Source organism: Saprolegnia parasitica (assembly GCF_000151545.1).
Source record: "Saprolegnia parasitica CBS 223.65 unplaced genomic scaffold supercont2.148, whole genome shotgun sequence".
NCBI classification, from domain to species: domain Eukaryota; phylum Oomycota; class Saprolegniomycetes; order Saprolegniales; family Saprolegniaceae; genus Saprolegnia; species Saprolegnia parasitica.
In genome coordinates, this window is record NW_012156542.1 from 19,515 (window position 1) to 30,550 (window position 11,036).

Sequence of the window (11,036 nt, forward strand, 5' to 3'; positions counted from 1 at the left end):
GTGTTTCAACCGTAAAAACTGTGTTTGACACCGTGTCAGTACATGTGGCAAAACGTGGCGTGTGCCAACATTACACGATTTCCGGGCACACACTAATTGCGGCGCTGCTGGAGCCAACCAGCGGCGATTGGTCGTGACCAGCAGACGCTTCAACTCGGAATTTCGCAAGATGGCTCCTCGGCGCAGCAAGAAGGGCAAGGCCAAGAAGACCGACGTGTACGAGCACGACGACGACGAGGCCACGGAGGCCCGCGAGGCCGCGCGCATGGAGATCGACGGCGTCTACGAGTACGAGGCGCCGGCCAAGATCGCCCGCGAGGACGACTCGGAGATCGACGAGGACGGCGCGTTTGACTCGGAGGATGACGCAACCTTTGGCTCGTTCTTTAGCGGCGGTAAGACGACGACGTCGAGCAAGAAGGCCTCGGGCAAGAAGGCCTCGGGCAAGAAGGCGGCCGAGAGCGACGACGAGGCCAGCAACGACGAGGACGAGGACGAGGATGATGCGGGCGGCGACTTGCTCTCGGACATGCTGGGCACGGCGCCGGCTGCGCGCCTGCCCACGGCAGACGACGATGGCAACGACGACGACGACGACGACGATGACGATGACGAGGCCAAGCACGCGTCGCTCATGTCGATGGTCGACGCGATGGCCAAGGGCCCGAAGCGCAAAATCGCGCACGCCGAGATGACGGAGGACGTGGCGCCGTCTGCGTTCAGCAAGAAGATTGGCGGCGCCGAGCTCACGCTGGCGTCGCTCATGGCGTCGTCGATGCCGTCGCTGCCCGGTGACGACGACGACGAGGAGGAGGCCAAGGACGAAGTCGTCATGGCGTCGAGCTCGGCGGCGGCGCTCAAGCGGCAGTTTGCGCAGCTCGAAGCCGACGACAGCAAGCTCTCGGCGCCGCTCGCGCCCGTGCTCGAGGCCCGCGCGTCGCGCAAGGTCGCGTACGACGAGAAGAAGAAGGACCTCGAGGTCTTTGTACCCGTCGTCCAGCGCAACCGGCAGAAGGAGACGCTCGACTTTCGCCTGCAGGGCTCTGCGCCGGCGAACCTGACCGTGGCCGGCCTCACGACCAAGTTCAAGCCCGAGAAGCCGCTGGAAAATGACGTGGCGGCGCTTCTGGCCACGTCCGGGTGGTCGGACAAGGCGGCGGCGGCCGACGAAGCCGCAGCGCTTGAGATGAACGCGCTCACGACCGAGGAGGTCCAGGCGCGCCAGAAGGAACTCGCCAAGATGCGCGTGCTCATGTTTTACGAAGAGCAGAAGGCGCGCCGCGTCAAGAAGATCAAGTCGAAGCTGTACCACAAGATCCGCAACAAGCAGGACGCGAAGCGCGAGCGGTCGCAGCTCCGGGAACTCGATCCGGAGCTCGCGGACCAGCTCGATCTCGAAGACGCGGAGAAGCGCGCGGAAGAGCGCATGACGCTCAAGCACAACAACACCTCCAAGTGGGTCAAGCACCAGCTCGGGCGGGGCATTCAGGCGGATGCGGGCACGCGCCAGGCGATCCACGACCAGCTCCGGCGCGGCGACGAGCTCCGGCGCAAGATGGAGACGGTGGCCAACGAAAGCGACCTGTCTTCGGACGACGACAGCGAGACGGAGAGCAACGAGACGGAGACGCAGCGGCTCCAGCGCAAGCTGGCGAAGAAGGCGTCGGCGCTCGTGATGGAGATCACGGCCGACGCCGGCGCGTCCAAGGCCGACGGGCTCCACGGCATGAAGTTTATGCAAAAGGCGGTCGAGAAGCAGCGCGAACGAGCGCTCAACGACGCCGAGAAGCTGCTCCAGGAGCTGCGCGGTGACGACTACGATGACAACAACAACGACGACGACGACGACAACCCGGCGCCGGCCAAGAAGGCCAAGAAGCGACCAAGGTGACGGCGACCGACAAGAAGGTTGTTGCTGCCAAGATGGTCAACGGGTCGCAGCAGATGACGTCCGTCATGATGGACAAGGCGCACAAGACGCGCGTGTCGTCGGCGATCCAGATTGACTTTGGCGACAACGCGCCAACCCCGGTGGTCACGGTCGATGCAGTGGAGGCGCCCGAAGCCTTTGCGTCGGTTGCGGCCGCGACGCCCGAGAACCCGTGGCTCGATGCGACGGCGACCAAGAAGCGCAAGAAGCCGCGCAACCGCAAGAAGGCGGTGGCCGAGTCGGCGACGATCGGGTCGGCGATTGCATCGCTCGCTGCACCGACGTCGGAAGCGCCGGCAACGGCCATCCTCGGCCCGTCGGCGGCCGATATGAAGAAGCGCAAGGCGGCCGACACGACGACGCCCGCGGCAAAGAAGGCCAAGACGACCGACGCCAACACCAAGACGACCGACGCCAACACCAAGGCGAACGCCAAGTCGGAGGCCAAGGCCGAGACCAAGAGTGAACCCAAGACGACGACGACGACGCAGAAGAAGCCGACGACGTCGTCGGCGGACCTCGCGCAGGACGAGCTCGTGCGCCGGGCGTTTGCGTTTGCGGACGAGGGCGACGACGAGATTGGCGCGGAGAAGGACCGGATCGCGGCCGAAGACGGCGATGCCAAGTCGGGCGCGGAAGTGGCCAAGCTCACGGGCATGACGGGCTGGGGCTCGTGGGCCGGCGAGGGCGTCAAGACGTCCAAGCGGCAACTCGCGCGCCTCGAGCAGGCCAAGGCCGTTGCCGCGGCCGCCAAGCTCGCGGCGCTCAACAAGCGCAAGGACGCCAAGCTCTCGCGCGTCCTCATCAACGAGAAGAAGGACAAGAAGGCCGCCAAGTTTATGGTGGCGAGCGTCCCGTATCCGTTCACGTCGCGCGAGCAGTACGAGCTTGCGATGCGCAACCCGCTGGGCGCGGATTGGAACACGACCAAGTCGGCCAACGCGCTCACGGCGCCCGAGGTCATGCTCCGCGCGGGCCAGATCATCCAGCCGCTCGTGCTCACGAACCAGGAGAAGGCGGCCGCCAAGACGGACGCGGCCAAGGCCAAGAGCAAGGCCACCAAGGCGCAGCGAAAAGCCAAATTTTAAAGACAATAGCATCCATTTCGTACTAGACGACGAGTCATACGACAATATTGTCCACTTAGGTACAGGCGCCGGGTGGTTGGACGAACGCGCTGAGAAAGGTGTCGAAGGCATGGAGGTCGTGCGAGATGCGGGCCCAGATCTCGGGCGCGGCGACCGACTCGGGCACGTAGCCAAACTTGCGCTTGACCTCGACCTGCAGCAGGTGCAGATACTGCCGGACGTGCTGCAGCAGAGAGTCGAGCAGTTGCTTGCCCTCGAGGGCGGTCGTTGCGCTGCGTACGACGTGGGCTCTACTGAGCGCGACCGTCTCGTGCTTGACGGCGAGCTCTCGGCGCAGTGCCTCGACGGTCGCTTCGGCCGTGGCGAGGGCCGTGGCGAGGTCGGTCGCCCGAGCCGCGTGGTGGGCCGCGTCGTTGAGGAGCGTCTCTTTCTCAGCAGCGATCGCGGCTTGCTGCTGCGCCTCGGACGCTACTTCGCACTGCGCCTGTGCCGCATACGTCTCGAGCCACGAGACGTTCTTGGCGGCCAATTGAAACAGCTGGTCAATCTACGACGTCTGAGACGACGAGTCGGCGGTGCGATTCATACCAAGGCTGTCTCGTCGGCGGCGACGACGGCATCCCGCGTCGTGTCTGTGGGCGGCGCCGACTCGAGCGCCTCTCGGACGCCCACGAGGCGCTCGACGTGCGCGCCGAGCTGGTCTTCGAAGCGCTGGAGCTGCGAGCGCGTGCGAGTGTGGGCGTCGGCTTCGGCCGCCAGCGACGTCTTGAGGTGCTCGTTGTCGCGGAGGAGCACGAGGAGCCTCGCCATGAGCTCCGTGTCCTGCTCGCGGAGGTCGGCGAGCTGCGCGCTGAGCGTCGACCGGTCCTGCAGCTCGGCCTCGACGAGGCGCAACCGCTTTTGCAGGGCGCGAGTGGCGGCGAGCTCCGTCTCGAGCTTGCGCCGGCGCGGCGCCCACGACGCCATGCGCGCGACCGCGTCGTCCTTCCAATGGCGCAGCTGGGCAAGCTCAAACTGGGCGTCCGCGAGGTCGGCGCGGAGGCTTAGGTTCTCGGCCTGCGCGTCCCAGCGCCGTCGGTCGGTCGCCATCGGTCGTCGTTTCGAACCGTTTTCACGCAAGATCCATGCCGAGGATGACTTCAAGACGAGATGCGTGCTGGGCCAGGTGTCCCACTGCCGTGACCGCGCGTGGTGGATATCTCACCCACGGCCTTTCTAGACTCTGCAGCCACCAAGCAGCTCCATTAGCAGCAGTTAGCATCGTCGCGGCGACCCGTACTATAGTACCGTATTGTAGCCAGGCTAGTGCCATCGGCGAACGACGACGAGGCCGCGTCGACGCCTCAAAGAAGCGTTGCGTGTCCGTCCTGTTGACACGTAGTACACTGTACGCAGCATCGGTCGGCGCCTCGACACGCCATCAATCGAACGCGTCCGAGAGCTGGCTACAAGGCTGGCGTGGGCCCTCGCTCGCCGCCGCCTGCTATCACCACAAGGCAACAAAGTCCGCCGAGATTGCCTTTTGACTTTGCCCTTTCTGGGCGCGTGATCTGATCGGTTCCGTAATGGCTTGTATCCCACTCTTGCGTCGCGACGCCACGAACGTGTTGTTCGTCGTTGTGCCAGACGCCAAAACACTCCCGCATGAACGAAGCGCCGCGTCGCGTGCCACCGAGCCCCGTGCTCGAGTATGACTACCCTGCCGAGCTCTTCGCCCCCGCGCCGCGCCGACAGACGGCGTACGACCGCCTCCGACAGGCGTACACGCACCCGACGGCGCGCCTCTCGCTCAACGACGACGTCGGGCCTGACAAGGCGCCGCAAGCGGTCCTGCCGTGTCTCGCACTCTTTACGTCCGTCGTGCTCGGCTTTGTCCTCTCGTACGGCGTCGATTACGCCCTCGATAAACCTCCGAACTTTGAGAACCGGACCCAAGCCGACTACGAGGCGCTGCTCGCGTTCACAACCAAGCGATCGTCCATAGCGCGCTGGCTCGACCTCCCGGGCACGCTCTTCGTGCGCGCCTTGTCCTGCCTCGTCGTGCCCCTCATTTTTGTCAACCTTGCCATGGGCGTCGCGGAGCTCGTGCAAACGGCCAAGCTCGGGCGCGTCACCGCCAAGATGCTGCTGTTGTTTGCGCTCACAACCATGGCGGCGGCCGGCCAAGGCCTCCTTTGGATGTCGATCGTGCCCGAGGAGCGACTGCGCACCAACCAAACCAACATCTTTCAGGTGGACACTCGTCCGCGCCGGTTGATGTCGACCGAGGTCCTCTGCCCACTCCAGAACGAAACGTACCTTGTCTGGAAGGGCGACGAGCTCAGCTGCAGCAACGAGAAATCGTCGGCGGCCGCGTTCCAGATGCGCGACTCGAACCGCCTCTTGGCGAATGTCTACAGCGCCCGGCGGAGCGTCAAGAAGCTGTCCGTGGTCGACGTCATCCAAAGCATCTTCCAGATGGTCGTGCCGAGCAACCTCTTTGCGTCGTTCGTGCAAGGCGACCTCCTCAGCGTCGTCGCCTTCGTCGTGCCTTTTGGCCTTGCGATCGCGCGGTCGGGGCCGTCACGGGCCACAACCCGATGTGGGCGCTCTGTCAGCAGCTCACGAGTATCTTCACCATCATGATCGCCTGGGTCATCCAGACGGCGCCCGTTGCCGTCCTCTTCATGGTCGCATCGACGCTGCTGTACCCCGAAGACAACAACGCCGCGAGCTACGGGTGGGCCGTCGACGGCGGCAGCCTCCTCTCGGGCGTCGTGAAAGACCCGTCTGCGCTGCCGTTTGAGCAAATCCTGGCGCGTTCCGAGTACTTTTTCGACAACCTCACGGCCGAAAAGTCGTCGATGCTCACGTTTCTCGGGCTCTACTTGGCCGGGTGGGTGCTGCACTGCTTTGTGTTTCTGCCCACGCTCGTCCTCCTCACGACGTCGCATGCGCCGTGGACGTTCCTTCGGCGCATCATTCCCGCGCTCTCGTTTGGCTTTTTCAGCGCGTCGGCGTTGGCGTCGATGCCCCTTTTGATGAAATTCATGCACCTCTCGCAGTTTGTCTCGCGCCACATCACGCGCCTCGTCGTTCCCGTCGGCACGGGCGTCCACATGGACGGTGTCGCCTTGTACGTCTCGTCGGCCATGGTATTTCTGTTGCGGACGCAGAGCTACGACCGCAGCGCGCCCGTGCCCGAGGCGTTTTTGCTCAACGGCGCCATGTACGCCATCATCTTTGTGTGCGCGACGGTCGCGTCCTGGACCATGCCGCCGCTGCCGCACAACGGGCTCCTCGGGCTCACGTTTGTGTGGTTTACCGTCGTGGGCGAAGTGCGCCCGACCAATTTGCACTGGATGATCGCGATGGATGTCGTCACCGACCGCCTCTCGACCGTCGGCACCATGATATCGAACGCGATCGTGACGCTTATCATCGCGTCGTCGGTCGACGAGCGCTACGCCGACGAGCAGGACCGACGCGTGGACCAGCACGAGTGGCTCTCCGAGTAGATGTGGTTCTTAGCGATAATCTATCTATCAGTGTACGGTTGGTGTCCATCTTGTCTTGTTGGAGCCATGGATTTGGTTGGTGACACTGGACACACCGACGTGGACCCTTGTCAAGACAAGCAAGCCATTGCATCACACAATAAGTAGTACATTGATTCCATCACACCGTCATAAAGCTGCTTAGTGACCCCAAAAGTCGTCACCGCCGTTCCAGTTCCAGTCGTCACCGCCGTCCTGGTCATCCCAGTTGTTGTTGTCGTCCCAGTCGTTGTTGTCGTCCCAGTCGTTGTTGTCGTCTGGCTCGCCCGTGGGAAAGTCATCGTTGTCATCGGGGGGACCAGTGGGAAGGTTGTTGTCATCATCATCCGGGGGACCGGTGGGAAGGTTGTTGTCATCATCATCCGGGGGACCAGTCGGGAGATCGTTGTCATCGTTGCCATCATCCGGGGGGCCGGTCGGGAGGTCGTTGTTGCCATCGTCCGGGTCGGACGTCGGCATGTCGTCGTCGCCACCGCCGTCATCGGGCTGCGGCTTGCCGGTCATCGACGGGTACGACGGCGCCTCGGCCACATTGCACATGCCCTGGCCGCCGCCACCGCGCTGGAGACGCATGTAGCCGCGCTCGCCCCAGTTGGTGCCCCACGAGTTGCGGATCTTAAAGTAGCTGCCGCCATCCGAGCCGTAGCCCACAGCAATCACGGCGTGGTCCGACTGGCCACCGGGACACGACTTGACAATACCGCTCTTGTAGTTGCGCCACACGTTGTTGCCGGCCTCGACGACGACCGTCACCGGTTGCTTGTCGAGCGCCGACTGCAGCGCACTCTCGCCACGAATGTCGACTGGACGGCCGACGCTGAGCTTGTTCTTCTTGCAGTTCTGCTTGCACTGGCTGTCGCTCTGCGTGTACGGAAAGTCGGACGACGAGCACACGCCGGTCTGCGCAATGTACTCGAGGGCCTTGTTGGGCCAGCCGCCCTGGCAGCCCTGGCCCGCGCTCGACGCGCAGCTGACGAGCTGCTGCTCCGAGAGATCGATGAGCTGACCCGTGACGAGGCAGTGCGCCATCGCGGACGCGCCGACGGCCGCAAACGACCAGCACGAGCCGCAGCCGCCTTGGTTCTTGATGGCCGGCATGCACTTGCCCGTCGTCCAGTCCTTTCCGCTGGCCTCGCGCTGCGCCGGCGTGAGCTGGAGCTGGATGTTTTCACCGCGGAGCTGGCGCTTCTTGGGGGGCGAACCGAACGCGCCCTTGACAAACTTTTCAAACTCGGCGTCCGTCATGAGCGCAAACTGGTTGTCGGTCGAGAAGGTCGCCGACCCGTTGTGCTCCTTGTTGAGGTCCGCGACGACCTTCTTGGTGTGGGCAAAGCGCTTGAGCTCCGTCTCGAGCTGCTCGTGCGCGTTGAAGCTCTCGGTGCGCGGCTTGGGCGGGAGGAGACCCTGGACAACCGCGGCCTTGCCAGCCTGGCTCTTCTTCCACGCGTCGAGTTCTTGGAGGAGCTCGTTGCGCTCCTTGTTGGTCATCTCGAGCGCGGTCGCCGACGCCGCGAGAAGGGCGGTTGTGAGGTAGATGGACTTCATGGCCAAAAGGAAAAGGTAAACTGAGCATCCGAGGTCACCACGACAGAGATCGATCTTCTCATGCACACATGTGTTGGTGTCTGCCTCTCCATTTCGAACGTTCTGACTGGACGCGCCATCTGTTGGCACCGAAGCGGGAAGGACGTCCTGGCGATTTGCAGCCACTGGAATGCGACTATACCTCACGACGAGGCGGTCGTCGCCGATAGGACGTGCTGTGTCCACACTGGAGCGATGTCGGGTGTCTGAGAATCGAAGCAGCGGCCAGGAGCGTCCGTCTCATGGTAGCGGCGTGTTGGTAGCGGCGATTCGAACCTTGAGCATACATTGCACCAATGTCCTCGGATGGTTCCTTGAGACGACCAAGTTGTCGCAAGGCAGGTACAAGAACTCTGCGCGGCGTATACAAGCAGGTTCGAATCCAAAGCGCATGCATTACCAGCTATCGATGACCTCGGTCTCGGCCGATCCATGAAAATAGCACGACGAGGCAGAGACGCTGGAGAGTTGGTAGTACATTTTTCTCGACGATGAGAGTGCTAGGACTCCTCGTACTCTACCAGGATTAGAGAGAGTTAGTTACTCTACAGCGCTGACGGTGCTGAACACGTGCATATCCATGAGGCAGGATGGGTTCGAACTGGCTTGGTGCGATCCGGTCGCCTTCGATCCGGATCCTCGGTGGACCAAACAACTGCGTGCGCCGACGCCAACTGCAAAGTGCATGCTCTTCTGCGACATGGCGGCAGTACACGGTAGAATCCATTTTGTGGTTGAGAGATGATGATGACCTGGTGGCAATTCCTAGTGGCATAGCAATGTGCGGTCACGAGGAAACATGATGCCTTGCGTGGGTATGATTGTATCTGATTGGCCAAATCTGTAAAGAACGACCAATGACATGTGGGTACCAATTTGAACAGGAAATCGAGGACAAATTTTGTACAACTCGATTTGCCCGTTTAAACGCAGGGAGTGGAAAGGAATACACAATGGCGTGTGCGCCCAAGCACCTCTTCTGTTACAGGGAACCTGGACTACGCGAGGCGCAGCGAATACTGAAAGATAAGTAATGATTTAGTTGTACTCACATTTCGCGAGTGAATGCAGAGCGGGTTGGCTCGGCAATGAGAGGTGCCGTGATTAGCTCGATTGCCACTTTGACGCACTGTCCAGGTCTTCGAGAGGGTGAGAGGGTGAACGATGTTTCGCGGTATCATTGTTGTGACAAAAGAGTTCGCATACGTAGAGACTAACAATCTCCTTCTTCTTCATTCGCTCGCCAAGCTGTGGCTGCGCAGGCGACGGCGCGGGGGCTCGTCTTGCTTTTTTGTATTTGCCCGGGGGCGCTTGCGGCGGCGGGTGAGGCCCATGACGACAAGCTCCGTAAACTCCTTCCAGGCGTCGCGATCGGCGGCAACGCTACGCAGTATGTTGAGGTCCTCGAGAGACGCCAGCGACTGAGGCGGTGTCAACGACTGGAGGTCGCGGTGCAGGGCGATCGGCAACGTGATCTTGGTGCGGCCTAAAAAACGGGGTGCCTCGGGAAGACGTAATTTAGTTTCTTGGGAAGCAAACACGACCAGGGTAGGGGCTGAAGCTACTACGATTGTATCGCCATAAGCAAGACACAGCACTTCGAGTCGGTGGGTCTGCAGATACGTCTCTAGCTCCGCATGTGCATAAAGCCCTTTACGATACGCAAAATGCTTCAAAGGCGAAACGGCCTATCGCTTGAGTGACGATATTGGTGCGATGCTTCTCGCAAGGCGAAGTCGATCGAGGACAAGTGTTCGTTTCGTCGTCGTTAAGTCCCCAACCACCTTTGTTTAGACCACTCTGTCCTCGGTCACCCGCTCATTGCTTACCGACCATTATTAAAGCTCAAGCTTCCAGGCGCTTATCAGCGGCTAGAAACAGGATAGAGCGGCCGCACCAGAATCGACCCGATGCTTGTCGCTTGGGAGCAGACTTTCATTTCTGAAAGGGGCACGTGAATCGCGTCTTTCCGATGGATGAGCTGTTGGCGCCAGGGCCAACGTCCTTGCAAGCATGCCACAGCTGATGCTACCGAGCGTGCAGCCCATATTCCTACACGGCCCCAGCGTTCTTTCATCTTCTTATTTGAGCCCCTCCAGTACGCTCTAGAATGGTATGCTTGGCGCCTTCTCCCCCAACATCACCATCGTGATATGTTATGATGATATGGATTTAAATCTTTATACAGAGTAAAGACTCCACCTACTTCGACTTACGTACTAGATGTGTGTTGAAAGTCGGGGGTCAAAAGCTCTTCAACGTGCTAAAGTTCATCGGATGGCAATACGTCGTGCCGTCCGTTGTCGAGTGCGAGCTTGAACAAATGATCCGTGGCTTGGTTAAACTCGCGAGGGTGGTGTTCCCATGTGCACGTAAAATATGCTGCGAGCTCCCGCGCCTGGACATGCAGCTTCTGCAAGCGAGCCTCATGGACCCGGAAGATGCCCTTCATCTGCTGCATGCTGTCGCCGCGTCAATATCACCATCTTTCCTCGTGACCGCACATTGCTATGCCACTAGGAATTGCCACCAGGTCATCATCATCTCTCAACCACAAAATGGATTCTACCGTGTACTGCCGCCATGTCGCAGAAGAGCATGCACTTTGCAGTTGGCGTCGGCGCGCGCAGTTGTTTGGTCCACCGAGGATCCGGATCGAAGGCGACCGGATCGCACCAAGCCAGTTCGAACCCATCCTGCCTCATGGATATGCACGTGTTCAGCACCGTCAGCGCTGTAGAGTAACTAACTCTCTCTAATTGGGCGTGACCTTGCCGGCCACGCTCCCCGGCTACCTCTACTCGACGCCAAAGACGGCGTCCAACATGCACCAAGCCGCGTTCCGCTACCTCTGGCCCGTGCTCCGCGCCTGCGTCTGGTTCAACGTCTGGCGAGTCC

General features: G+C 61.4%; 5 protein-coding genes across 5 annotated transcripts; 3 read left to right on the top strand and 2 right to left on the bottom strand.

Moving 5' to 3' along the window:
* Positions 1–147: 147 nt before the first annotated feature.
* SPRG_15067 (hypothetical protein) lies at positions 148–1,891 on the top strand (the record flags this gene model as incomplete). Its single annotated transcript, XM_012354158.1, has 1 exon — positions 148–1,891. Exon 1 carries the CDS (start codon positions 170–172, stop codon positions 1,889–1,891), a length of 1,722 nt encoding a protein of 573 aa, XP_012209548.1. The 5' UTR covers positions 148–169.
* A 32-nt stretch (positions 1,892–1,923) lies between these two features.
* Positions 1,924–3,060, top strand: SPRG_15068 (hypothetical protein; the record flags this gene model as incomplete). The annotated part of the gene is made up of 1 exon (XM_012354159.1): positions 1,924–3,060. One exon carries the CDS (start codon positions 1,924–1,926, stop codon positions 3,016–3,018), a length of 1,095 nt encoding a protein of 364 aa, XP_012209549.1. The 3' UTR covers positions 3,019–3,060.
* Positions 3,061–3,073: 13 nt separating this feature from the next.
* SPRG_15069 (hypothetical protein) lies at positions 3,074–4,158 on the bottom strand (the record flags this gene model as incomplete). Its single annotated transcript, XM_012354160.1, has 2 exons — positions 3,607–4,158; positions 3,074–3,565 (listed from the first exon to the last, which is right to left on the bottom strand). Exons 1-2 carry the CDS (start codon positions 4,105–4,107, stop codon positions 3,074–3,076), a joined length of 993 nt encoding a protein of 330 aa, XP_012209550.1. The 5' UTR covers positions 4,108–4,158.
* Positions 4,159–4,525: 367 nt separating this feature from the next.
* SPRG_15070 (hypothetical protein) lies at positions 4,526–6,561 on the top strand. The gene is made up of 2 exons (XM_012354161.1): positions 4,526–5,570; positions 5,627–6,561. Exons 1-2 carry the CDS (start codon positions 4,663–4,665, stop codon positions 6,513–6,515), a joined length of 1,797 nt encoding a protein of 598 aa, XP_012209551.1. The 5' UTR covers positions 4,526–4,662; the 3' UTR covers positions 6,516–6,561.
* Positions 6,562–6,695: 134 nt separating this feature from the next.
* On the bottom strand, positions 6,696–8,115 carry SPRG_15071 (hypothetical protein; the record flags this gene model as incomplete). The annotated part of the gene is made up of 1 exon (XM_012354162.1): positions 6,696–8,115. Exon 1 carries the CDS (start codon positions 8,097–8,099, stop codon positions 6,696–6,698), a length of 1,404 nt encoding a protein of 467 aa, XP_012209552.1. The 5' UTR covers positions 8,100–8,115.
* Between the last annotated feature and the right edge of the window lie 2,921 nt (positions 8,116–11,036).